At 37.1% G+C, this 27,272-nt stretch overlaps 1 protein-coding gene across 3 annotated transcripts in view; it reads left to right on the forward strand.

Annotated features, from left to right (window-relative positions):
* Nucleotides 1-27,272, forward strand: part of LOC150094597 (uncharacterized) — a 269,253-nt gene that overhangs the window by 119,460 nt on the left and 122,521 nt on the right. For all 3 annotated transcript variants that reach the window (XM_090411018.1, XM_090411017.1, XM_090411016.1), the window contains exon 7: nucleotides 13,259-13,500. In XM_090411018.1, coding sequence (XP_090267144.1) covers nucleotides 13,259-13,500 — 242 coding nt within the window. The remainder of the gene's footprint in view (nucleotides 1-13,258; nucleotides 13,501-27,272) is intronic.

Raw genomic sequence — 27,272 nt, forward strand, 5'->3', positions numbered from 1 at the left:
TGCAGAGAACCAACCAGGGCTTCTGACCTAATGTCCAATCCTCACCTTCTCGTGGTGCACCCTGTTGGGTATCTACTTTGATACTGAACGAACGAGGATGGGCTGGCAATTTGGGATTTAGCCGACCAAATTGTATTCTTATTGGTTAAAACAAAATAAAAAATGATGGTACAACATGACAAAATTTCATGCCGGCTGGGACGTCGCCCGGTTAAACAAGGCCCCCGTTGTTTTCGCCAGGGAACCAGGGCGAACAGCGAAAAGTCAGCTACTGGAACAAATCTGAAAACAAACCCCAACTCAACATCACCAGAGTTAAAGATCGGTACTATCAACGTAAGAAGCCTGAATGGCAAAGAAATGGAGCTAGCTGAGGAATTAGATAAGTACCAGATCGACATAATAGGGGTGACTGAAACAAAAAAGACCAAAACTGGTGAGATCTTTCTGAGCAATAAATACAAAATGTTATATTCAAGCAATGATAATCAAGGAAAAGAAGGAGTAGCCATAGTATTCAACACAAAATATGAGGCTAATCTTCTTGAATGGCAGTCAGTCTCAAGTAGAGTAATGTGGGCAAATATGAGATTGGGGAACTGGACAATGAGACTTATTTGTGCCTATGGTCCCACAGAAGGTTCTACTAAGGTAGAAGTGGAGGAATTTTTTGAGGCTTTAGAAAAAGCAACTGACACAATGAAAAAGGAAAAGTTGGTCCTTGTTGGGGATCTAAATAGTAGAGTAGGAAATGATTGTGAGACATACAAAAATATTTTGGGAAAATTTGGAGAAAAGAGCAAAGCTAATAATAATGGCAAATATCTGTTGGATTTCTGCTCAGGACATGGACTGGTTATTACTAACACCATGTTCCAACATAAAAATGTGCACAAATTCACATGGAGAGAAGAGGCTAGGAATAAGAAAAGTCTCATTGACTATGTTATTGTTGATAGTGATGTTTTCTCCCTGGTGCAAGACACCAGAGTGTACAGAGGATTTGAAATTGGAAGTGATCACTATTTAGTCTTGAGCAGGATAAAATTGAATTTCATATTGAAAAGAATAACATGTAAGAAAGTTTTAAAGCGAATAAAAGTTGAGCAGCTCTCAGATGTGAACTGTAGACTAAAATACAGAAATATTATTGAAAAGAAAATGAAAGAGTTTGAGAACAGGAATCAATCCTTGGAGATTCAGTGGCAAACTCTGAAGGAAACATTGATTGATTCTGCCAGAGAGGCATGTGGTGAGGTTGTGTGCAAGGATAAAAAAATCAGAACTCCCTGGTGGACACAGGAAGTTAAAGAGGCAGTGAAGGAAAAGAAGAAAGCATATCAAAAGTTCCTGGCAAATAAGTCAGCTTTTACTCTTACAGAATACAGAGACAAATGTAAGAAAGCTAAACAGTGTGTAAAACGAGCTAAACAAAAGTCATGGGAGGACTTTGGCAAGAATATAGAAAATAAATATCAAGAAGGTGGCAAAATATTCTGGAGGTTGTTGAAGAAGCTTAGGAATGGAGGAAAGAGTGCTGTAAAAGGAATTAGAGATGATAAAGGTGAAATGAAAACAGGAGAAAAAGATATCCTTGAAGTATGGAGTAATTACTTTGAAAAACTGCTAAATGAAACAAGCAGTGATGACAGCACAGTGATAAAAAACACTGACCAGGCATGCAGTCAGGAATACATATCCATACTTGAAGTAGAAAAAGCCATCAAAGGCTTGAAATGTGGAAAGGCAGCAGGAGTAGATGATATTCGACCAGAAATGCTGAAGTATGGTGGTATAAGAGTCTTACAGTGGCTGCACTGCATAGTTCAGAAAGCCTGGACAGAGGGACGAATTCCCGATGATTGGAGTAGAGCTCTCATAGTACCCATATATAAAAAGGGAAATAAAACTGAATGTGAGAATTACAGAGGTATTTCCCTACTGAGTGTTCCTGGCAAGATCTATGCAAGTATACTTGAGAAACGGTTGAGAAGAATTGTGGAAGAAAAGCTTGGTGAAGAACAAGCTGGATTCAGGCCAAATAGAGGCTGTCAGGATCATATCTTCACTTTACGACAAATAGTCGAGAAAGCATGGGAATATAACAAAGATCTGTATTTAAGTTTTGTAGATTTGGAAAAGGCATATGACAAGGTGCCAAGAGAAAAGCTATTCAATACGCTGCAGCTATATGGTGTCAATGGGGCATTATATCAAGCAATACTTAGTCTTTATTTGAGTTGTGAGTCAGCAGTTAGAATTGAAGGAAGTACAGGAAGATGGTTTAATGTTAAATCTGGTGTGAGACAAGGATGTACATTATCCCCTCTGTTATTCATTATCTATATGGATCACATTATGAAGGAATGGTATTAAACCTGATATCAAAATTGGAGATGTTAATGTCAGCTCTTTGCTTTATGCGGATGATGTTATACTTCTAAATAAATCAGCTACAAGTCTGCAAGATTCTCTGACTAAATTGAATAGCTGTTGTAATAGATATGGTATGAAGGTCAGCAATAAAAAGACAAAGACAATGAAAATAGGCAGAATCATTGAAAATGTCAACTGTGTTGTGAATGGAGAACCTGTGGAACAAGTAAAACATTTCAGCTACTTAGGCACAATTTTTACTGAAGATGGTAAACTAAATATAGAAATAGACAACAGAATCAGCAAAGCTGGTATCGTGGGAAGTCAATTGAATAAATTCATATGGAATAAGAAAGAAATTAGTCGGAACACTAAATTAGCTGTATACAAGACTGTGTTCAAACCAATTTTAATTTATGGATCTGAGAGCTGGGTCAGAAGTAAAACACTTGACCAAAGACTAGAGACTGCAGATATGAGAGTCCTGAGAAAGATTAGAGGCGTGAACAGATGGCATCAATGGCAATATCATATTAAAAATGAGGATATTAGGAAAGAACTTGACATTGTCAAGTTCTTTCCTAATATCCTAATGTCAGCATCCAGGAATGCGTTAGCAGAGCTAATCTCAGATGGTATGGTCACTTAAATAGAATGGGAGAGGAAAGATTAGCAAAACAAGTGTTCTCTGCCAGGTTGGCAGGAAAACGACCCAGAGGAAGACCAAGATATAGGTGGATTGATACGGTACAAAGTGCCTTAGACGATAGAAATATAAGATCTGATAATGTTGGAGTCTTGACAAGTAACAGACTGATTTGGAGGAAAATTGTAGATAGGAAGTTAGTAATGATGTAATTTTTTCATGTAGTACTGTCATATCCTGTACACCCCTTGATGGTACATGGCAGGAATTTGATGATGATGATGATGATGATTGAAATAACTAGCATGTACTGTAAATTTGAATAATTCGAATATATCTTGAGGGAAAATAAAACTTTATCAAATCAAGTCTCAGTTAACTGCATCAGTAAATAGCAAAGTGATATCAAAGTTAATCATTGTCTGAACCTTTTTAGAACATGATTATTTAATATTCTTTTTTGAGTATATTAAAAGACTGGTATTAAATTCCATCCTCTAATTACTATGTTGAGCATGCCCTTGCTGGGCATGCTCAACATAGTAATTATCAAACTAGTTGACCAGCTTCCTGCAGGCTGGCCACCAGATAGTTCACTGGACCAAATAAGATGGTAACACCTCTCGTGAACAAAATAATCCTTCTGCTGCTCACAGTGCCAGGTCTGGAAGGAGACAGATTTAGTGATGTGTGTAGGAGAGGGGAGTACTGTCCATGGCCACACTTGGAATTGGCACTCTTTGTGTGCAAGTGTGCACAAGTCTCTCACCTGAGCTGCATGACCCAGCTCTTTAAGTTACCTGAATCAACAACTGTTACATGAAAGTCAGTCATACAAGTACTATTTAACTGTGGATATAAAAATAAAATCTCCCATAAAAAGCAAAAATATGAAAATACAACAAAAACTGTAAAAAAAAAAAATAAAAAAAAAAAATATATCAGTACCCCCCCCCCCCCAAAAAAAAAACCAAAATTTTTTAACATAAACACCCACATCCATTTAACCAACATTCAAGGCATCAATACAAACATTAATGATATATGTCACCACTTACAGACATCAAAACCTGATCAATTTTTCCTAACTGAACCTTAATTGGCATCCTCTACGACTACAGCCCATCTCAAGCTATCCCAGTTATGTCTTACAAGATGCATTATGCAAAAAATAAAAGGGAGGAACATGTGCTTTTGCCCAACCTGATATTCAGAAATTATCATTTGATATTCATAATATCCAAATGGTAATCTGTTTTTCAATCTGGTGAGATTTCCTTACCTAACTTTATAACCTTCATTTTGCCTTTACTCTGACAATTTTGCTTCATTTTTTGACTACTTATCACAAAGTGGATTTCATACAAACTAATTACTCAAATTGTGAGCTTATCTTCCTAGGAGACTCTAATATCCATAACATGAACTGGCTCACCTTCTCCAACTTCACAGCCAGAAAGGAAGCCAAATTATTTGCCATCGGTCACGATCTAACACGAAATAGTTAACTTACCAAACCAGAATTCTCATTCCTCAATCCTCATTCTTCCAGCAGTCTTGATCTTTTCTTAACCATCTCCCCCTCTGAATACACTTTCGAAATCTGTCTTCCTCTTGGCAACTCTGACCTTCTGATTTTTATTTTTTTTTTTTTTTGCAAAATCTTGTCTCCTTTTTTAAATGTTGTTTGCTCTCCTCCAGTTTGTGCCTACTACTCTATTGGCACTATGTTTGTGCTAAATGGGGATGACCTCCAGAAATTTTGTCTCTTATCTCATGGTCTGATATCAATTTTTAGTTCAGCGCAGATGTTGGGATCAGGAAAACAAAAACAGCAATCCTGATCCAAACATCTGCACTGAACTAAAATTGAATAAAATGATCCTTACTGGAAGTGGGAGTCTTTGTTCCTCCCTCTGCTGCAAACTCCCAACCCTTATCAAAGCCCTGGTTCTCTTAAAAATGTGCCTCTGCAGTTCATAATAAAAACACAGTATATGCTCAGTGTCTTAAAGCAAAAACCCCTGCTTCTCATTCAGCATACACTACAGCCAGAAATCAGTGTCAAAAGTTATCAATGATTCTAAAGCAGACTTCATAAAAATGAAATGCAATAAGCTTGCCTCCTGCTCAACTGGCAGTTGAGCATTCTAGTGCCTCACTAAGGCTGTTGGACATTACTACTGGCCTTCCTTGTTCCCACCTCTCTCTCGCATTCTGATGATACCATAGTAAACTCACCCAAGGATAAGGCAGACCTCTTGGAATCAGTATTTTCCTCCAACTCTTGTTCAGATGACCAAGGTAAATCATCTCCTGCACTACACAAACTGCCCATGCATGCCTCCTTTGATGTTTTCCAGAACATCAGGAAAATCCTGATTAGTCTTTTTACTAATAAGGTACCTTGTCCAGATGGTATTCATCCAGTTTTGTTTTATGGACTTTTGCTTGAGAATTAATATTCATCATGTGTTGCCAATATAAGCAAATATGCTTATATTGGCAACACATGATGAATACATGATGGCAACACATCTGGCATCTATGCATTAGCATAGAAGCAAGCCTTTATTAAGCTTGTACCTGAAAAGAAAGACAGAAGTCAGCCATCAAATTATTGTCCCATTTCTCTCACCTTAGTCCTCTCATAAGTGATGGTCATGAACAATTTGTCATTTTCATTCTACAGTAGACCTTCTCACTAACATTATCGACCTTTGGACACAGCCCTTGAAAATATTTGGAGAAAGCTATGTCATCATTTTTGATATTTCAAAGGCATATGATCCTGTCTCTTGAACAAGCAACCATCTTATGGTCACTCTCCTGCATTTTGTGATTTGATTGCTATCTTCCTTACTCGTCATTTGTTGCATGTCGTGGCAGATGGCTTCCTTAGATTACTTTATCCATGCTGAGGTACCCGAGGATTTTTTATTCTTACCCATGCTCTCCCTTCTTTACAACAGTGACCTTCTCTTTCTGACTGCAAATCCTCTTCATAGTTTTGCTAATGACAGTACTATTCTTTGGTTATCTAAACCTCAATCTTCCATAACCATTAGTTTACATACTAATGTCTTCACAATTCTCAAATGGAGTGAAGACAGCAAATTTCAATGTTGTGAAACTCACACCTGTCTTATTACTTTTTTAAATAACGAAACCTGTGGTGTGATCATAATTAAAAGAAACACGCGTATTAACCACACCACAGTGAAAATTATTTAATTGTAAATATTTCATCCTGAGTATCTTAGGACTTCATCAGTACAGTAGTTTTAAACAATAATAGGAATAACATACAGTTAGGGCGCATGATTACAATAGAAATCTTATTTAAAAAAAAAAAATTATTTAACACAATTTTGTATGACAATTTCCCATACTTTTGGAATAGTAAGAACGTCGTTGTAGTTTAAGTTTGGTCTGTGTATTAGGGCTTCAGAACGTTCTATGTATAAACGTTTATGTTTATATAAAGATCTATGTAAAAGTTTAGACTTTTCCCATTGGATCCTATGGTTTGGATTTTCAATTCCGTGTTGAGAGAGGCCAGATTTCTGCAGTTTAAAAAGACGAATGTGGTCTTGCTGTTTCAAGATGCGTTTCAACAGACCTACCTGTCTGTCCAAAGTAAGATAATTTGCATGAGCATGGAATCTCATAAATGCCAGGCAACATCAAAGGTGAGAGTTTGTCCTTAGGAGAAGGTAACAAGTTGTAAATTTGGTTGATAGGTTTGTAAGTAGTGGCAAAATTGTATTTCTTCATAATTTTAGAAAGACGTTCTGAGATGACTTTAACGTAAGGTATGGGAATCCTATGGACTTCTTCCTGCCTGGTTTGAGGTGTGGAGAAGTGACTGATGATTTTTTTGAGTTGTTTTAGGATTATATCCATTTAGGATGGCTGTATTTTTGATTACTTCTAATTCCTGGTTTAAAGATTCTTCAGAGGAGCAGAATTTGTGTGCTCTGGAAGCTAGTGATTTTCAAAAAATCATCAGTCACTTCTCCACACCTCAAACCAGACAGGATGAAGTCCATAGGATTTCCATACCTTACGTTAAAGGCATCACAGAACATCTTTCTAAAATTATGAAGAAATACAATTTTGCCACTACTTACAAACCTATCAACCAAATTTACAACTTGTTTCCTTCTCCTAAGGACAAACTCTCATCTTTGATGATACCTTGCGTTTATGAGATTCCATGCTCGTGCAAATTATCTTACTTTGGACAGACAGATAGATCTGTTCAGAAACGCATCTCGGAACATCGAGACCACATTCGTCTTTTTAAACCGCAGAAATCTGGCCTCTCTCTCAACACGGAATTGAAAATCCAAACCATAGGATCCATTGGGAAAAGTCTTAACTTTTACATAGATCTTTATATAAACATGAACATTTATACAAAGAAAGTTCTGAAGCCCTACTACACAGACCAAACTTAAACCGCAACGACGTTCTTACTATTCCTAAAGTATGGGAAATTGTCATGCAAAATTGTGTTAAATAATTTATTTTATTTTATTTTTTATTTTTTTATTTTATTTTTACTTCTGCAGCACGTAATGCACGTTTAATGAGATTCTATTGTAATCATGCGCCCTAACTGTATGTTATTCCTATCATCATCATCATCATCATCATCAAATTCCTGCCATGTACCCTCAAGGGGTGTACAGGATATGACAGTACTACATGAAAAAATTACATCATTACTAACTTCCTATCTACAATTTTCCTCCAAATCAGTCTGTTACTTGTCAAGACTCCAACATTATCAGATCTTATATTTCTATCGTCTAAGGCACTTTGTACCGTATCAATCCACCTATATCTTGGTCTTCCTCTGGGTCGTTTTCCTGCCAACCTGGCAGAGAACACTTGTTTTGCTAATCTTTCCTCGTCCATTCTGTTTAAGTGACCATACCACCTAAGATTAGCTCTGATAACGCATTCCTGGATGCTGACAATGTCAAGTTCTTTCCTAATATCCTCGTTTTTAATATGATACTGCCATTGATGCCATCTGTTCATGCCTATAATCTTTCTAAGGACTCTCATATCTGTGGTCTCTAGTCTTTGGTCAAGTGTTTTATTTCTGACCCAGCTCTCAGATCCATAAGTTAAAACTGGTTTGAACACTGTCTTGTACACAGCTAATTTAGTGTTCTGACTGATTTCTCTCTTATTCCATATGAATTTATTCAATCGACTTCCCACCATACCAGCTTTGCTGATTCTGTTGTCTATTTCCATATTTAATTTACCATCTTCAGTAAAAATTATGCCTAAATAGCTGAAATGTTTTACTTGTTCCACAGGTTCTCCATTCACAATACAGTTGACATTTTCAATGATTCTGCCTACTTTCATTGTCTTTATCTTTTTATTGCTGACCTTCATACCATATCTATTACAACAGCTATTCAATTTAGTCAGAGAATCTTGCAGACTTGTAGCAGATTTATTTAGAAGTATAACATCATCCGCATAATGCAAAGAGCTGACATTAACATCTCCAATTTTGATATCATGTTTAATACCACTTTCCTTCATAATGTGATCCATATAGATAATGAATAACAGAGGGGATAATGTACATCCTTGTCTCACACCAGATTTAACATTAAACCATCTTCCTGTACTTCAATTCTAACTGCTGACTTACAACTCAAATAAAGACTAAGTATTGCTTGATATAATGCCCCATTGACACCATATAACTGCAGCGTATTGAATAGCTTCTCTCTTCGCACCTTGTCATATGCCTTTTCCAGATCGACAAAACTTAAATACAGATCTTTGTTATATTCCCATGCTTTCTCGACTATTTGTTGTAAAGTGAAGATCTGATCCTGACAGCCTCTATTTCGCCTGAATATAGCTTGTTCTTCACCAAGCTTTTCTTCCACAATTCTTCTCAACCGTTTCTCAAGTATACTTGCATAGATCTTGCCAGGAACACTCAGTAGGGAAATACCTCTGTAATTCTCACATGCAGTTTTATTTCCCTTTTTATATATGGGTACTATGAGAGCTCTACTCCAATCATCGGGAATTCGTCCCTCTGTCCAGGCTTTCTGAACTATGCATTGCAGCCACTGTAAGACTCTTATACCACCATACTTCAGCATTTCTGGTCGAATATCATCTACTCCTGCTGCCTTTCCATATTTCAAGCGTTTGATGGCTTTTTCTACTTCTAGTATGGATATGTATTCCTGACTGCATGCCTGGTCAGTGTTTTTTACCACTGTGCTGTCATCACTGCTTGTTTCATTTAGCAGTTTTTCAAAGTAATTACTCCATACTTCAAGGATATCTTTTTCTCCTGTTTTCATGTCACCTTTATCATCTCTAACTCCTTTTAAGCACTCTTTCCTCCATTCCTAAGCTTCTTCAACAACCTCCAGAATATTTTGCCACCTTCTTGATATTTATTTTCTATATTCTTGCCAAAGTCCTCCCATGACTTTTGTTTAGCTAGTTTTACACAGTGTTTAGCTTTCTTACATTTGTCTCTGTATTCTGTAAGAGTAAAAGCTGACTTATTTGCCAGGAACTTTTGATATGCTTTCTTCTTTTCCTTCACTGCCTCTTTAACTTCCTGTGTCCACCAGGGAGTTCTGATTTTTTTTATCCTTGCAATCTCACACATGCCTCTCTGGCTGAATTAATCAGTGTTTTCTTCAGAGTTTGCCACTGAATCTCCAAGGTTTGATTCCTGTTCTCAAACTCTTTCATTTTCTTTTCAATAATCTTTGTGTATTTCAGTCTACAGTTCACATCTGAGAACTGCTCAACTTTTATTCGCTTTAAAACTTTCTTACATGTTATTCTTTTCAATATGAAATTCAATTTTATCCTGCTCAAGACTAAATAGTGATCACTTCCAATTTCAAATCCTCTGTACACTCTGGTGTCCTGCACCAGGGAGAAAACATCACTGTCAATGAGACTTTTCTTATTCCTAGCCTCTTCTCTCCATGTGAATTTGTGCACATTTTTATGTTGGAACATGGTGTTAGTAATAACCAGTCCATGTCCTGAGCAGAAATCCAACAGATATTTGCCATTATTATTAGCTTTGCTCTTTTCTCCAAATTTTCCCAAAATATTTTTGTATGTCTCACAATCATTTCCTATTCTGCTATTTAGATCCCCAACAAGGACCAAATTTTCCTTTTTCATTGTGTCAGTTGCTTTTTCTAAAGCGTCAAAAAATTCCTCCACTTTTACCTTAGTAGAACCTTCTGTGGGACCATAGGCACAAATAAGTCTCATTGTCCAGTTCCCCATTCTCCTATTTGACCACATTACTCTACTTGAGACTGACTGCCATACAAGAAGATTAGCCTCGTATTTTGTGTTGAATACTATGGCTACTCCTTCTTTTCCTTGATTGTCATTGCCTGAATATAACATTTTGTATTTATTGCTCAAAAAGATTTCACCAGTTTTGGTCTTTTTTTGTTTCAGTCACCCCTATTATGTCGATCTGGTACTTATCTAATTCCTCAGCTAGCTCCATTTCTTTGCCATTCAGGCTTCTTACGTTGATAGTACCAATCTTTAACTCTGGTGATGTTGAGTTGGGGTTTGTTTTCAGATTTGTTCCAGTAGCTGACTTTTCGCTGTTCGCCCTGGTTCCCTGGCGAAAACAATGGGGGCCTTGTTTAACCGGGCGACGCCCCAGCCGGCATGAAATTTTGTCATGTTGTACCATCATTTTTTATTTAGGTTTAACCAATAAGAATACAATTTGGTCGGCTAAATCCCAAATTGCCAGCCCATCCTCGTTCGTTCAGTATCAAAGTAGATACCCAACAGGGTGCACCACGAGAAGGTGAGGATTGGACATTAGGTCAGAAGCCCTGGTCGGTTCTCCGCATTCCTTTAAAGGCTATGTGGAGGTCTCCTCTCAGTTATACAGCTTTGACCCTTAAGCACCCCATGTTATTCCTATTATTGTTTAAAACTTCTGTACTGATGATGTCCTAAGATACTTAGGATGAAATATTTACAATTAAATAATTTTCACTGTGGTTAATACGTGTTTCTTTTAATTATGTCTTATTAGTTGCAAGAAAGATCCTACTTCACTCCCACTTACTTTTGATAATGTTGCAATATTCTTTCAATATCATTTTCTGTTTTTAGGATGACTATCATATCCAGCTTTTCCTGACAGAAACATTAAATTCATGCCCCCCAGCCTCTAAAAACAGTGTTGTTTTACATTCTAAACATTACTTCTTTTTTCCTTGAACTCCTAATGCTTCATAAATCTCACATCTGCCCAATCTTAGAATGCTGTTCTCACATTTGGAGTAGTGCACCCAAAACTTCCATGAGAATTCTTAATCAGATACTGAAGAGGGCAATCCACTTAATAGGTGACCTTCCCTCTTTCACCACCTGCCTTCAGTCACTTTTCCATAGATGCTCTGTTTCTGCTCTATGCCTTTTCTGTAGGTATTTTCATGGGGACTGCTCTGTTAACTGGCCACTACCATTTCTCTACTTCCAATTATCTAAGAACTAGACCAACCAACACCCATACAGTAACCAACTCCAGATAAACTGCTCATCATCTTCTTTCATTCCCTCTACCTCTGTTCTCTGGATTAGCCTTCTCCATAATGCTTTCCCACTGAGTACAGTTCCCAGCTCATTAAAAAAAAAAACAAATTGATAGATTACTTCTCTCTCCTTAATAGTGATTAAGGAGAGAGAAGTAATCTATCAATTTGTTTTTTACCACACATGGCACTGTTGTTTTATAGATTTTGCAACATTTCACATGTGGGGTTATTATATAAAAAAAAAAGTGAACAGTATTTTTTATAGAATTTTTTTCCATCATTTTATTATGAGATATCTGTAAAATGAAGCTAATAATTTAGTCAAATGTTTAGGAGGTTTGCAAGATGGTTTATATTATGAACAATTAGGCATAGGGGTGAATCTTTTACATAACATGAAAAGACTTGATTTTGTTAATACTTTCTTTGTTGCAAGAAATGATATTTTTCAGCAATTTACGCTTGATTCTTTTTTGTATTTGTAGGATCACACCCTATAATATTGTAAGTAGAATGATCTTGTAGAGGATTGTACATTTTGTTATGCTCTGTTTGGTTCATTACCACAGTAGCATTACCTTTGTCTGCTTTGGTTATAACAGGTTGTAATTTGATCTGAGGTAGGTCATATATCCCTTTTTCAACAGTTGCCACTTTAAACTGTTCCCACTCTTAACTAATTGTTGTGTGTGGTAATGAACTGTTTGTGCTGCGAAGATTGTAGGTTTGGAAATTAATTTTATGCCTTCTACACAATAACCAAGTCTACTGACTAGCATAAGGTGTGCCCTTCCTTCTCCTTTCTTTTTGTTCACTATGTGCATTATGATCCTATATTGAACCACTATTAAACTTGCATGCAACACAAAATCATTTAATTTCATTCTTCTTTGTTGTTCTTCATGTCATTAAATCTAAAACAGTGAGGGATAAATAGTGCTTGAATATACACACTCAGCATGGTAGGTAGTAGCTTGTATTGCATTTATTATAATATTTATTTATTAGATATTCCAGTTGAAATGGATTTTCTGTTTCATTTGATTGTTGATTGAAATCAACTGTGATCACTACCTCAGTGTGAAGTTCTGTTTTAGTGATTGCAACAATTTTTTGTGACAATCCCCATACACTATAAAAATTGGAAACCTTAAAACTATACAACTTGTTAGTGTCATGGATGGCCAAGAGTTGGATAATGTAGGAAACCTGCTTTAGAGACCAAACATGAGACCTTTTTTTCAAACCATTTTTGTCAGGCAGGATATATCGCACTGGCTGAAAGTTATCTACTACAAAAATAAATAAAGAAATAATAAAAGTAAACAATTAAATCAACAGTATGTAAGTTAGTTGAAAATCTGAGATGCTATCAACCTGGCTAACCAGACAGCATGGTTGAATGTAATGTAACGTAACGATTTCTGCTTTTTTAAATTTTTTATTATTATTATACATTTATTTTATTATGTCAGTTTACAAATGGAACAAATTTTTCTTTAATACGATATTCCTATTTTGTTCTTTTTAAGTGTGTGTGTGTGTGTGTGTGTGTAAATATCTCTTTGATCTTACAGCATGCATCTTTTGTATTATAATCACATTGCTTTTAAATGTGTTTTTATACTCATAGTACAGGGCACCACTTCCTGGTAAGAAGAAGGAGGGATGTTCTGAAGATGAGAACAGGAATAGCAAGTCTGCAGGCTTAGCAAAGTTATCTACTTCATACCGCCTACCTTATTCTTCCCCCGCCCCACTTGGTGGTATTTGTGGTACAAAATGTCAAACTTCTACTACCGGCAGTAGTGGCAGCAGCAGAGAAAGCTATAAAATTCCTAACAAAACTCGATTGCTTGGAAGAAGATCAACTCCGTATGTTTATTTGTTCCTGAAAAAATGAAAATTGAATTTAAAGTATTATTTATATGGTGATTAGTCAAATGCAGCATAGTATACATAACATGTCAGTTTACAGTTTTTTTGGCAGAATTTTCACATAAAACTAATATTTGTGAACTGCCTTCATGGTATTATAGAAAATACCTCAAAATTGGTGTTTCCTTATTTTGAGAAAATATTTTAAAAATTTATGGTTATACCTTCACACTTTATCAGGGCACCACTTCCTTTCAATCAGTTGCTCAGGAGCAGTGGTAAAAGTACTGGAAAAGTTGGGTCAAAAAGATGATCAAGTAAGAATATGATACTCTGTGAGGGACAACATGGTTTTGTGAAGGGCAGGTCATACCTTAGTAATCTCTTAACTTTTTATAATAGGTGCTTATTAAATTACTTAAGGAATCTACAACGTACAAATGATATAAATTAAAATTAAACTTTAATCTGTATTCCAATATTTCGGCAATGTCACGTTGCCATTTTCATAGGAACTTAAAATAAAGACACATGCACGCAGGCACTACACACAGTAATCGAGGACGAAGCAGGAAGATGTTGTTTCTCCTAAAAGTCCTGTTGGTGCCCCCTAGCGGGCTATGTAAGTATTGTCGGCCATTGGGTTGAAGGTCTCCCAAATTTGGGGCAGTCTCATGCAACCAAATTTGTTGAAGTTTGGCATGTTTCTTAGGGCTGAGGCTGATTCCATGAATAACCTTTCAAATTTGAATTTACTACAGTGTATAACCATGACTTTTTTCCACCGTATTCTGTGACGAGTATCCAGAGCATGGTCTGCAAGACTTAGAGTTAATCCAAGCTAAATTTCCTACCAATATCTCAGCCCTATTTCAGTTCACTATGAACTCAGGCTAATTCGTTTGGCAAGGAAAATTCTACAAACAAATAGAGGGGACAGCCATGGGTTCACCACTCTCCCCACCCTTGGCCAACTTACTCTGCCCCACAGAAACCAACCATGTGGCTTCGCTACGTTGATGATGTGTTCGCTATTTGACCACATGTCTCTGATACACTCTGCTCCTTCCTAACACACTTAAACAACCAACACTTCAGAATCAAGTTCACCCTGGAAAAGGAGAAAAACAACAGCCGCCCTTTCTTAAACACACTAGTCACCTGCCAGCCTGATGGAACCTTGGTTTTCTCAGTTTATAGAAAACCTACCCATACAGGCAGATACATTCACCAACAATTCCCCCCCCACCCTCACAACAATGTCGAGTTATTAAGACACTACACAACAGGGCTGAACTTATCTATTTAAATGACAATGCCCTATCCACTGAACTAAACCACATCCTCAACACTTTCTCAGCCAATGGCTACCACCCCCAAAAAATTCAAAAAATATTGACACCAGTTAACCACAACCCCCTTCCCCCCCCCATTCACAACAAGGATTATTCTAAATCCATCACCATTCCCTACATCCGAGGCACCTTGGAAAAAATTACCAAAATCCTAAAAAACATAACTTGACCTCTTGTTACAGACCATATAAAAAATTGGCATCCCTTATCCACTCCACTAAAGACCAACCACCTCCCTTAGACCTACCTGGTGTATACCAGGTGCCTTGCAGCTGTAAGCTGTCCTATTTTGGCCAAACAGGCAGGACAGCGAATATCGGAATTTCAGAACACAAGGACTACATCCGTTTTCACCAGTACAGCCACTCTGGTCTTGCAGACTGTGCTCCGGATACTTGCCACAGAATATGGTGGAAGAAAGCCATGATTATACACTGTAGTAAATTCAAATTTGAAAGGCTATTCATGGAATCAGCCTCAGCCCTAAGAAAATGCCAAACCTCAACAAATTTGGTTGCCTGAGACTGCCCCAAATTTGGGAGACTTACATCAGAAGACCTTCGGCCCAATGACCAAGAATACTTACATAGCCCACTAGGGGGCACCATCAGGACTTTTAGGAGAAACAACAGCTTCCTGCTTCGTCCTCAGTTACTGTGTGTGTAGTGTCTGCGTGCATGTGTCTTTATTTTAAGTTCCTGTGAAAATAGCAACGTGATGTTGCCAAAATATTGGAATATAGATTAAAGTTTAATTTTAATTTATATCATTTGTACATTGTCAATTCCTTAAGTAATTTAATAAGCATGTACAACCGTCTAAGCCTTTCTATGAGAATTTTTTTAATAGGGTGACAACTGAGTTGGATAAAGAGAATGGCTAAACAATGATACTGCTAGATTTTGCAAAGGCTTTTAACAGATTCCATATAGAACTATATTATGCAAACTACAACAACTGGGAATGGATAAAAGTGTGGGCAATGGACAGATACTGAAAAGTAGTATATGGAGGAGCAGAATCCAATGGTGTGCTGCAGGGCTCGGTTCTTGGACCACTGCTGTTTAATTTGCATAAGTTAGTGCTTCCCAAACTGTGGGCTGCGGTCCCCTTGGGGGCCGTTAGTTTTGTTGAGGGGGGCCCATGAAATAATGAAAACAAATTTACAATGTTTTGAAACTAAGTGTGCCATGTCAAATGTGTATGTAAGATGCTAAAAATGTAATATTTGCATTTGATTTTTGCAATATTCGCTGTGTATGTTTTGTATTGAATATAAATACAACAAATGTGTCTGTAATAAGAATTTATTTTTCGATGGGGGCTGTGAAATATTTTAATTTTTCCAAGGGGGCCTTTACATCCAAAAGTTTGAGAAGCACTGGCATAAATGATATAGGATAATATGAAGGGAGGTATTCAGTTGTTTGCTGATGATTCAAAGTTGGGTAGAGTAATAATCACAGTGATGTACAGAACTTTCAGGACAATTTGAATAGGCTTGACAGTATAGGAAAAACATACTGATGTCATTTTAATGGAAAAGTGTAAAGTTATGCATTTGGAAATATAAAGATTACAAGATGTATATTACACTGAGGAAATTGTAATCCAGAAATTTGGAGGTAGTAGTAGTTGAAGTTTAGAGGGCATATTGCTAAAGTAGCCAAGGTAGCTCACAGGATTACTTGATTATTGAAGAATACACTAACAAGCAGAGAGAGAGATAAGGAAGTTATCATTCCTTTTTATAAAAACTTGATACGACCACATCTGGATTACTGTGCTTAGATCTGGCCACCTGGGTTTCTTGGGAATGAGGAAGTGGATGGAGAGGATCCAGACGCAAGTGATCAGTATGGTGAGTAGTCTGTAGAATGTTTCCTGTGAGGATAGATGGAGGGTTTGTGGATTCCAAAAATTGGTTGTTAGCAAAAAGGGGAGGGCTATATAATAGAAACATTTAAGTTTCTTAAAGGATTTTATAGGATTGATGCAGGAGAAATGTTTCAGCACTTGGCTAGAAAAGCAGAACAGGAGGTCATCCCTTGAAGTTGGGTAAGAGTCTGGTTAGCAAAGGCATGAGGACTAGATTTTTTGCTTGGAGAGTGGTGAATGAACAGAATGGGTTGTATTGGTCTGTTGTATGCAAGTGCTTTGTGTTAATAGTTTAAAGGAGAGGTTCGATTGATATTGTGTTGATAGTTTGGGTCTCACACAGTGAATCTTAGAATTCCATGGAGGGGTGCCCATACAATAATATGTACAAAAACATCAAAAGAAAAACAAAGGTGATCATTGCAATCAATATTTTCACCCCTGATCTCTAGTAATATAGAGTTGCACTTGCATTTATTTTTTATACTGGTGCTGAATATGGCTATTTACATAATTATAGTTTTCATTCTTATTTTCGTCCAGCACTTACATGAAATAAACCAAACATTGTATAGAAAACAAGATTCATTGTTTCTTTCATAAAATAATCATATATTTCTTTTTTATATCATTATGGAAAAAACTTAAATCATCTATTATTTATTTACGAGGGTGGTCTGAAAAGTTATTGACCTTGACCATAGATGGCAATATCTGCAAGATTTTTTCTTCGTAGTTGGTGATGTGGTGACTATGTAAAAGAAGGTTTAATGCCAGAAGAAATTCATTCTAAGTTCATAAAAGTTTATGGGCACTTCGTTTTTGATGAGCCAAAGTGTGTGAAATTGCTGAGACTGTAGGCATTTCAAAAGAACGTGTAGGATATATTTTGCATGAAGAATTGCAAATTGCAGCTTTGCGCAAATTGACACTGTGCTTGCTCACAGCAGATCAAAAACACACTCCTATGAAAATCTCTGAACAGTGCTTGGAGCATTTTAACAAGAATAAAACTGATTTTGTGCATCAATTTATTACTATGGATGAGACTTGGATTCACCATTATACCAGAATCCAAACAGCTGTCAGAACCATAGACAGAAGAAAATTGTTAGTTCCATCAGCAGGAAAGGTCATGGCATCGGTGTTTTGGGGCTAAAGGCATTTGCTTATTAATTATCTTGAAAAGGATAAAAAATAACCGGTGAATATTATTACGATCTTTTAACCAGACTAGATGAAACAGTTCGTGACAAAAGACCCAGTTTGCAGAAGGAAAAAAATCATCTTTCATCATGACAATGCACCTGCCCACAAAGATGTTTGGGCTATGGGAAAATTAGGGATCTGCACTGTGAATTGTTGGAACATCCATCCTATTCCCCATATTTGGCTCCCTCTGGCTTCTATCTCTTCCCAAAACTAAAAACTCTTCCTCGCTGGTCATCGTTTTTCTTCGAATCAAGAAGCGACTGCAGCTGTAGAGGGGTATTTTGCAGATTTTACTGAGAACCACTACAGGGATGGGATAATGGCACTGGAGCATCGCTGGAATAAATGTATTAGTCTTAAAGACGATTATGTTGCAAAATAAAAATAATTTTGATATTATAAATTTGTTTTTTCATTGTTAGGCCGAGAACTTTTCAGACCACCTTCATATTTTATTCTATACACAAAAGGCAGAAGAGCCTATAGCAAACAGATTTTGTGTGAGGGTGGGCTCAGGAATACAGTAATCTGTTGGAAGTTTTACCACTTGGTTATACTATAAATTAAAAATGCCAAGAAATTATATTCTTAGTTTAATCCTTTATCCAAGTGTAAGCTAACAAAGTTTGCACCTGAAGTATTTTCAGGACAAGGCAACTCGTATATAGGGGCTAATGACCATCACTTGCCTTAGTATCCCATAATGCAAAGCATATATCCTTATTGACATGTTTACGTTATGGGAAGGGTCACTACCCAGACCAGTTTCAACCTTGGTATCACTCTGGATCTGGCTCCCACAGATGAGACCTCAATGAAGGTCGAAACTGGTCTGGATAGTGACCCTTCTCATAATGCATAGTATTATACATGTCTCTAAGAATATGTGCTTTGCATTATGGGATATTAAGGCAAGTGATATGAAGTCATTACTCTCTATATACTAGTTGCCCTGTCCTGAAAATACTCCAGGTGCAAACTTTGTTTGCTTATACTTGGATAAAGGATTAAACTAAGAATATAATTTCTTGGCATCTTTAATTCAATACAGTAATCTGTTGACATTATTCTTGAATTGTTAAAGACTGTATTTTCCTTTGGAAATGCTTCATGAGAAAGACTTCCACAGAATTAAGGTGGATGAATGAAATATGACTGAGAGTAGCATGTTCAGTGAGTATGCAGTTCAACTAAAAGGATGCTGGGCAACTGTAGATCTGGCAGAAATATGAGGCATGATGGATACTAGTTCTGCTGAACAATGGCCATGGAAATATCTGTACAAGAGAGACAATGCAGAAATTGATCTTCTATCAGTTGGAACTGTAGAGAATCTGTAAGATAAGTGCAGCACAGGTTTCTTCAAACCTCTCCATGGAATAGGTCTAAATGTGTGTGATGTAGGCCAGGAGATCTCATGTCGATCTGGAGTGGTGAAATCCATACCAGTGGTCACTAATTAGATAGCAGTTTTCAAGGTGTTGAAGAAGCTGACTGTTGATAACCTTCTCCATTACTTTGGACAAAACTGATGTAATAGCAATAGGTCAATAGGTTGATGGTAAACATTTACAGTATCTCATTTTTTGGGAACTGGTTGTATATGTGCTTTCTTCCATGCTGAAGGGTAGATGCCAGCTGAGTACAGTTTAGTGCATAGATGATAGAGAACATTTGTTAATTCAGGAGCACATCTATTGAGCACATTGAGTGGAATTCCATCGTGACTAGCTGCCTGTAGTATCCAAGTTATTCAAGATTCTTCTGATATCTTTCTGGAAGATCACAGGAGACATGAGATGCAGGAGGCAATTTGCCATGGTCAACTATGTAGGAGATGAAAGAGAAGAATGAAGTGAAGACATTAGCCTTTTCTTTAGGTAATGTTACAATGCTGCCATTAGAGTGAGATAGAGGAGAAAGCACAGATGTTCAAAAGTTGCACCTGATGGCTTTGGTGAGGGACTAGAAGGCATGACTGCCAGTGGCACAAGCAGAGAGTTTTTCACAATTATATTTTGTAAATTTAAACTTTGCCCTGTTAATGGTGGTTTTATAAGTGTTGCAGGCAACTGTGTAGGCTGTGAATGAAGCTTGTATTTTGGTCTAAAGCCACTTGTAAGATTATTTTCCACACTTTTTTTGGAGAACCATGGTTTAGATAAGAGTTTGGAAATTTGAATTCAGAGTGAGGAATGAAAGTTTCCATTCCAATGTGGATTATTTCTGTAACAAGATTACAACTGGTATCTGAATTTGAAGAATGAAAACATCAGCCTTACTATGGAAAAGAGGAGTAAAAGTCATACAAGTCCTCCCACTTGGCATTGTTCTAATGCCAGAGCATGTGAAGTTGTGAATGTCTGAAGGAAGGATGTTCCATCAGAGTTGAAACTTGGATAAGATTGTGGTCTGAATTGCCAAGAGGAGCAGTCACTTGAATAGACTACCTGGAAGGAGACCTAGTTAAGGAAAGATCTAGTGTGTGTTGCATGAAGAGGATTGTCAGGAATTCGGGAAGAGAGAGAGATGATCAGAAGAGAGAGAGGGGCAGAAATTTCTGCCTCTCTTCTAGCTTGTTCAGTGAAATTTTAAAAAGGGAGCCAATTAGAATACAATTCCCAAGAAAGATGACTTTGCTGTTTAGAAATTTTGATTATATGAAATCAAGCTTTAAAGATAGAAAGTTAAAAAGGTCAGAATGGTTTTCAGAATTTGGAGAATGGTAGAGGTAGCAGATGAATGAAAAAAAGTATAGCAAAGAAATTTCAAGCCACAGGAGTTCAAAAAGGTGAGATTCTAGGTTAGACATCTTTTGGTAAGGAATATTAGAATGCACAAAAGCAAAGTACCTCCCTAATGGTGGACAGAATCATGAAGGGTGTAATTTGGATTAAGACGAGATGTGGCTGATTTAGTAGAAATTGGAGGTTCAGTCAGAAACAGAACATCAGGTTTGGATGACTGAAGATGATGCACATCATTTAAGTTTCTGTTGATGTCGCCAATGCTTGTAAAGTGAGTATGAAGAATTTTTTTTTTTTATGTGATTTTTAAGTTTCCTTTTTTGAATTTTCAACAAACTTTTTGTTGAGCTGCAAAAACTCGACACCTATTTAGACTTAATTTCATGCTTAATGTTACAAAAATTGAAGAGAAGAAGGGAAGGGAAACATGCAGTGGGTGGCAGAAAATAGACTCTTGAACATGTCACTCATACAGAGACTATCCAGTTTCCAACCACAACATGGCCTTGACAGTGTCCCCCACCACAACCATTACATAGACTCCCTCCAGGTATGACCTAGCAGTGAGATTATGCCCCTTTGATCAGGAAGGCTTCTAAAAGATGCATTACCATCTGGTACTGTCCTGTACACTAACTGACAGGCAGCCTGTGGAACAGCTTTACTGTTGTACCCTCAAAGGAGGAAGGAATACGTAGATCCCCTCAGTGTGTTTGGCATGTGCTCAAAAGGGTATCAATCGCACTACATGTTGAAGGTTTGGTTTATTTTTTTTGGTGGTGGTGGGGGGGGGAACTGCAACCCTTGCTCTGGGAACCTAATATGTCTGTAACCATTTCAGGTCCCCAATAAGCAAGATAGTGATATTTCACCAGGTGATGATAGTTATCTACCATCCAGAACTATATGGCATTTACTCCAACTAGGAAGGTATCCCTTTACAGCAGGAATACTCATGTTGCCAAAGCACCTTTAGTAGAAACAAGCTACACCTTGAGATGGTGAGGTTGTGACTTGACAGGAGAGGCTGTAATTGCTCAATCACTGTTTCATGTTTCAGTCTCAAGTAAATCTCTGATACTTGACCAGGTTTGGAAACAGATTTTGCATAAAGCTTCACAGTTCTTTATTCCTCAGTTGATATCCGAAATAAGGTAAGCCTTGGCTAATCTTTTAGGATTATTCAGGCTTTTCTTGGGTTCCTAAAAACTGAAGGGTTTTCTTTCTTGGAGTTCAATAGAAAGAAAAGATGAATGATAAAAATTCTTAGAAAAAATTTTCTCTTACTGTATTTCCTGCTATGTAATATTATTATTATTCAGGCCTCCATGGAGTCAAAAGACTCATCGCAGGAATACTCAACAGATTGATATCAATCTGTTGAGTATTTTTCTGATGTCATCCGAATGAGAGATCATCATCATGCATATCAAGGATTTAGGCCTAGCATGGCCTGTTCCGGCCTTAGATCAACCGAATGAGAGATCAAAGATGCATAAGGAAGTCAGTACTTCGATTATCTGTCCACCGGGAAATGAAAGCCTAGGGAATGGAGGGGGGAGATTACATTCTCTGGTTGCTACCTTTCTACCTAATTTTTGATTCGCAAGGTTGACTCTCACCTGCTGTGTTTTGTATCTCTCCGCCTCAGTTCATGGTTCCTGCTCGATTTTCTACGCATGTATGATATAGGAAAAAAAAGAGTCTGAATAATTTATCAGCAGACAACTGCCTTAGTGAAACATTAAATAGCAGAGGTCATATGATTTTACAATATTTACATATTGATAATTTGATTTACATAATTTTACATAATTCTGTTGAATATTTTTCTGATGTCATCTGAACAAGAGATCAAAGATGCATAAGGAAGTCAGTACTTCGATTATCTGTCCACAAACTGCTCCCCACTGTTTTGAAACAATGATTTTCATAGGTTCACACACGTGTAACTAGGGTTTATAGGATGACATATTAATCATTTCCTGTCAGAGTATATTTACTTTGTTTTGCTTGTGCCTGTGGAGCACAGTTCTGCAGAGGGGAGATTTATTCATTATATACAGTTTCAACCTTGGTATCTTCCTGGGTCTGGCTCCTGCTGATGAGGCTTCAATGAAGGTTAAAACCAGTCTACGTAGTGAACCTGCCCATAATGCATAGCAATATACATGTGTGAAAGGAAGTGTGCATTGCATTATGGTATACTAAGGTCACACAGCCTTTGTAGACAAGTAGCCTATTTGTGAAGATACTTCACATACATATTTGTTCCTACCCTTGAATAAATGGGTTACAAATGGATTAAACGAGAAGAACGAAATTTCTCGTCAAGTATAATTTTGTGTATAGTTTTTTCATTGCACTGAATAAAAATTTGTCTTAGTGCATAAAAATGAATCCCATGTTATATATGTCTGCATCTCATAGTTTTCAACAAATTCTTACACATGTTGATTTGATGTCACCATGCCCAGACACATGATGTGATCATAATTTATAGTTCCATAGATTCACATCTCCATGCAGTCATTAAGAAGCTAAAGATATATACAAAAACTATTTGTTGGTTAGTTGTTTTTCTAAAAACAAACTGCTCCCCACTGTTTTGAAACAGTGAACTTCATAGGTTCACACACATGTAACTAGGGTTTATAGGATCACACATTAATCATTTCCTGCCAGAGTATTGTACCACTCATAATACCACAACTCTAAATTATTGGATATTTATTTGACTATAACAGATCTATTTACATTCATACCTATTCTTTCCCTCAGATGTACCAGTCATATGTAAAAGGTGCATATCTGATTAATGCACACTGAAATATAATTAGCTGCACCTTTAGAAATTTAAAATGCAAAGAATTAGCTTCTCTTAATTATCAATGAATTATATAATCAGAAAGCAAAAACAGTCCTCCCTTCTAATATAACATAGGGTTCTCTGGAAAGCACTTGTAATGATTCATTGCATATGTGACAGATGGCAGACCAGAAGTAAGACGATTTGTTGCATACCATCCCATAAGTGACTGAACAGCACAATTTGTGTCATACCTGGTGTGAATCCATTAACTTGATAATATGAAATAAAATTAATGGTAGATATAAATACTTGGAGCTGTATGAAGTTTCCAAAAAAGAACTTTTTTTTTTTTGTAGAGAACTTAAATGAATTAAACTGCCAACTAGGTAGGATATTTTGTAACATTTGATGTTACTGCTTACTAGAAAAGAAAGTGGCAGCTTGACTCAATTGTGAAAAAGTGATTTACAGTGCAAGCATATTTTTCATCACATAATGAGATTGATGTTGAAGGTGCATCTTGTGTATACCATCTCCAAGTATTGATTTGGAGATAATATGCACAATTGACTTGTTAAGACAATCATGGGAGTGTATGAAATGTTGCATCATGCATTCAGTAAACAAAACATCTCCGTAGTGAGAGAAAATGAAAAAGTTGCATATATAAAAAGTTATATATTAAGGTAGTGTCAGTGGAGATGAATTTGTCTACAGAACCATTCTCCATAGTCTTTGATACATTTTGTCAGAAACCTCATTGACTGGTCTTCTAACCACTTAATGAGGTGGGTTTTTGCAAATCATGATCTTAAGATTTTGAAGTCTTTTAGTGTCCAGAAATTTTTAGACAGCATTCCTGCAATTCCTTGTGATTTAGCTTTTCTTCAGTAAGCTAAAAGGCACTTCAAAGATATTAGATATACAACGAAATATGACAAGTCAGTCTGTTATTACTCATTGTCTGAATAGTTGCATGCAAAAGCATTTGCCAGTATGTGTGATAATGGTGTATATCAGTGAGAGTCAGTTGCACTAACTTCTAGTAACCTATTAACAATTTTCTTTCAGGTAAATCTTATTTCTCAAGTCTCCAGTATTGTTAGGTATTAAATGTCTATTTTTGAAGAAACTCTTATATTTATTCTCATTGATTTTCTCTGCCATCTTCTAGGTCTTTTTCTTGCTTGTCATGAGTCAGAAACTTGTTTTACTAACCTTTCCCTCCCCATGCTTCTTTAGAAGCCATATCACTTTACATTTCTTTGAGTGTTACAGGGTTATCAACTGTTCAAAATTGTAGACTACTACTATGTTAAAAGTAATAACTTTAATTTCCCAACATTTTGATCTTTATATTAATGCCATCATGTGGAACGCGCACACACACAAACACAGTGAGAGAGAGAGAGAAACAAGTCAAATAGTATGCCAAAGTACCACTAATTAGGTCAATTGGTACTCTACAGGTTTTTAATGATTTCACAGCTACTAATTCTGTTTTGGTTAGGTTGCTAGTCATTGCTTTAGTATTATTTAAATATTAGAAGTTTTTTTATCATATCTCTTCTGCTGTGTTTGTTGGAAGAAACCTTATCTTTCTTTCACTATGATGTATAAAATCCAATTTGATCACCTTAAAAGTTAAGCCTTTATTAAGTAGCGAAATTTACCATTATTCAGGGTGTGGCTTGACAAGTTAATCATATGATCGTCCATCGTAGATTGTTGCTTCTGCTATCACATTTTTTATTTGGTTGCTGTTGTTATCACTGGTTTGTGGTTGATTCCTCCTAGAAGCAGTCACTGGTGTTGGAGTATTAAAATTGCTTAAATTTGTCCAGTGGCTATTTAAACGTTCTTTTCCAGAATGTTTCACTGAGTTGTCAGTAATCTTTTCTAGGACATCTCAAATATCAGTATTTAAATAACAGCAAGTTCTGATTTCAAATTTGGACCTGATTTTGGGCATATTATTATTATTATTTAGGCCTCCATGGAGTCAAAAGACTCATTGTGGGAGGTCCTTCCTAAGAACGTAAAGTCTGTCAAGATTCATTGAGGGGAGGTTCCTCCCTAAGAAACACGAAGTCTGTCATACCACTCCTTAAACTCATTGACTGTTCTCGCTCTCACCACTCCATCAGGCAATGCATTCCACGGTTCAACCACCCTCCACGCAAAGAAACCACTCCTCACCCTCTTGCTCACAGTTTCCTTTTGTAACTTCCAGGGATGGCCTCGTCATCACTCCTTCCTGCTGTTCAACCAAGCAAAAGAACACCCCAATGTCAACCCTGTAACCACCTCTCAACAGTTTAAAAGTCTCAATCATATCACCTCTCCTTCTTCTATCCACCAAACTCTGCCGTCCACATTCCCTCAGCTGATCTTCATAACTGGTGGAATATCTTCTGAACGAGATGAGAAGTATGAAAGATGAGATTAGGAGAATGGAAGAGATGTATGCAAGGCAAATCAGAGTAGGAATGAGAGAAAGTTTTGGGAATGATAGAAGAGGAGAGAATAGAAGCAGTTGGAGAGAGGGAATTAGAGAGAGGTTTGGAAATGATAGAATAGGAGAGTATAGAAACAGTAGAAGACAGGGAATGAGAGAGAGTTATGTGAACGGTAGAAGAGGAGAGAATAGGATGAATAGAATAAGTGGAAGAGACGGAATGAGAGAGAGTTATGGGAATGATAGGAGAGAGTTATGGGAATGATAGAAGAGGAGAGAAAGGAAACAGTAGGAGAGAGAGGGAATGGGAAGAGGTGTAATGTACGGTGACTCAATGATCCGTGGTGTGCAAGATAGGATGAGTGAGGAGCGTTTGCCTGGAGGAACAATAGAAAGTGTGGCTAAGGCAATTAAGAGGGGTGAAAGGGTGGATGAGATGATTCTAATGGTAGGAACAAATGACTTGAGAGGTAATGTAAATTGGGTAGTGAGAGATATGAGATTCTTGCTTGAGGTAGTCCGAAAGAAGACGCTGAGAGGAAAGATAGGGTGCATGTTGCCTAGGTATGATTGTGACAAGCTGAGCAGAAATATTGAATAACATAATAGCTAGAATGTGTCAGAAGAGAGGATTGGAATATGTGGATGCTTGGACAGAATTTGAGGACAGAGAGAAATTGTATGCAAGAGACCGCTTGCATTTGAATGAGGAAGGATGTAGGCATCTGGAGAGATTGCTGTTCTGAACGAGTCATTGTGTCAATGCAGGTAAACTAGAATTCCCAAGGTGGATGGTAGCAGGGGTGGCCTCTTGTGGGAAAGGGTACTTGGGAGAAGGAGGACAACATCAGGTAGCGCTGAGCCCAGTGGGGTCTAGAGGGGATAATGCTGGGTATAGAAATAGTGGCATTTTTATGCTTTATACTAATGCCAGGAGTATCCGGAATAAAGGAGAGGAATTGGTGGCACTGATAGCATCAGCCTGGCCAAAGATTATTGGGATTGCTGAGACGTGGTTGACAGAAGAGGATAGAATAACAGGAATGGAAGTAGCAGGGTACAGCATTTTTCAGCAAGATAGAAAGGAAAAGCGTGGTGGTGGACTGACGGCTTATGTCCTCTAAGAGTGGAGGCTTTGGAAGGCAGTGACACTAATGATTTTGAAAGCATATGGTGTGAGGTAGAGATAGGCAAGACGGGATATTTAGTGGGGTGTTGCTATAAACCAAGGAGCACAGAGGGTGGGGACCAGGAGATGTTTAGACATTTGAGCTTGGTAAGTACAAGAAGAATGATTGTTGAACTAT

The sequence above is a fragment of the Typopeltis vanoorti genome, chromosome 21 (genome assembly GCF_054136105.1).
Source record: "Typopeltis vanoorti isolate ZY-2024b chromosome 21, IOZ_Tvanoo_1.0, whole genome shotgun sequence".
Taxonomy (NCBI): domain Eukaryota; kingdom Metazoa; phylum Arthropoda; class Arachnida; order Uropygi; family Thelyphonidae; genus Typopeltis; species Typopeltis vanoorti.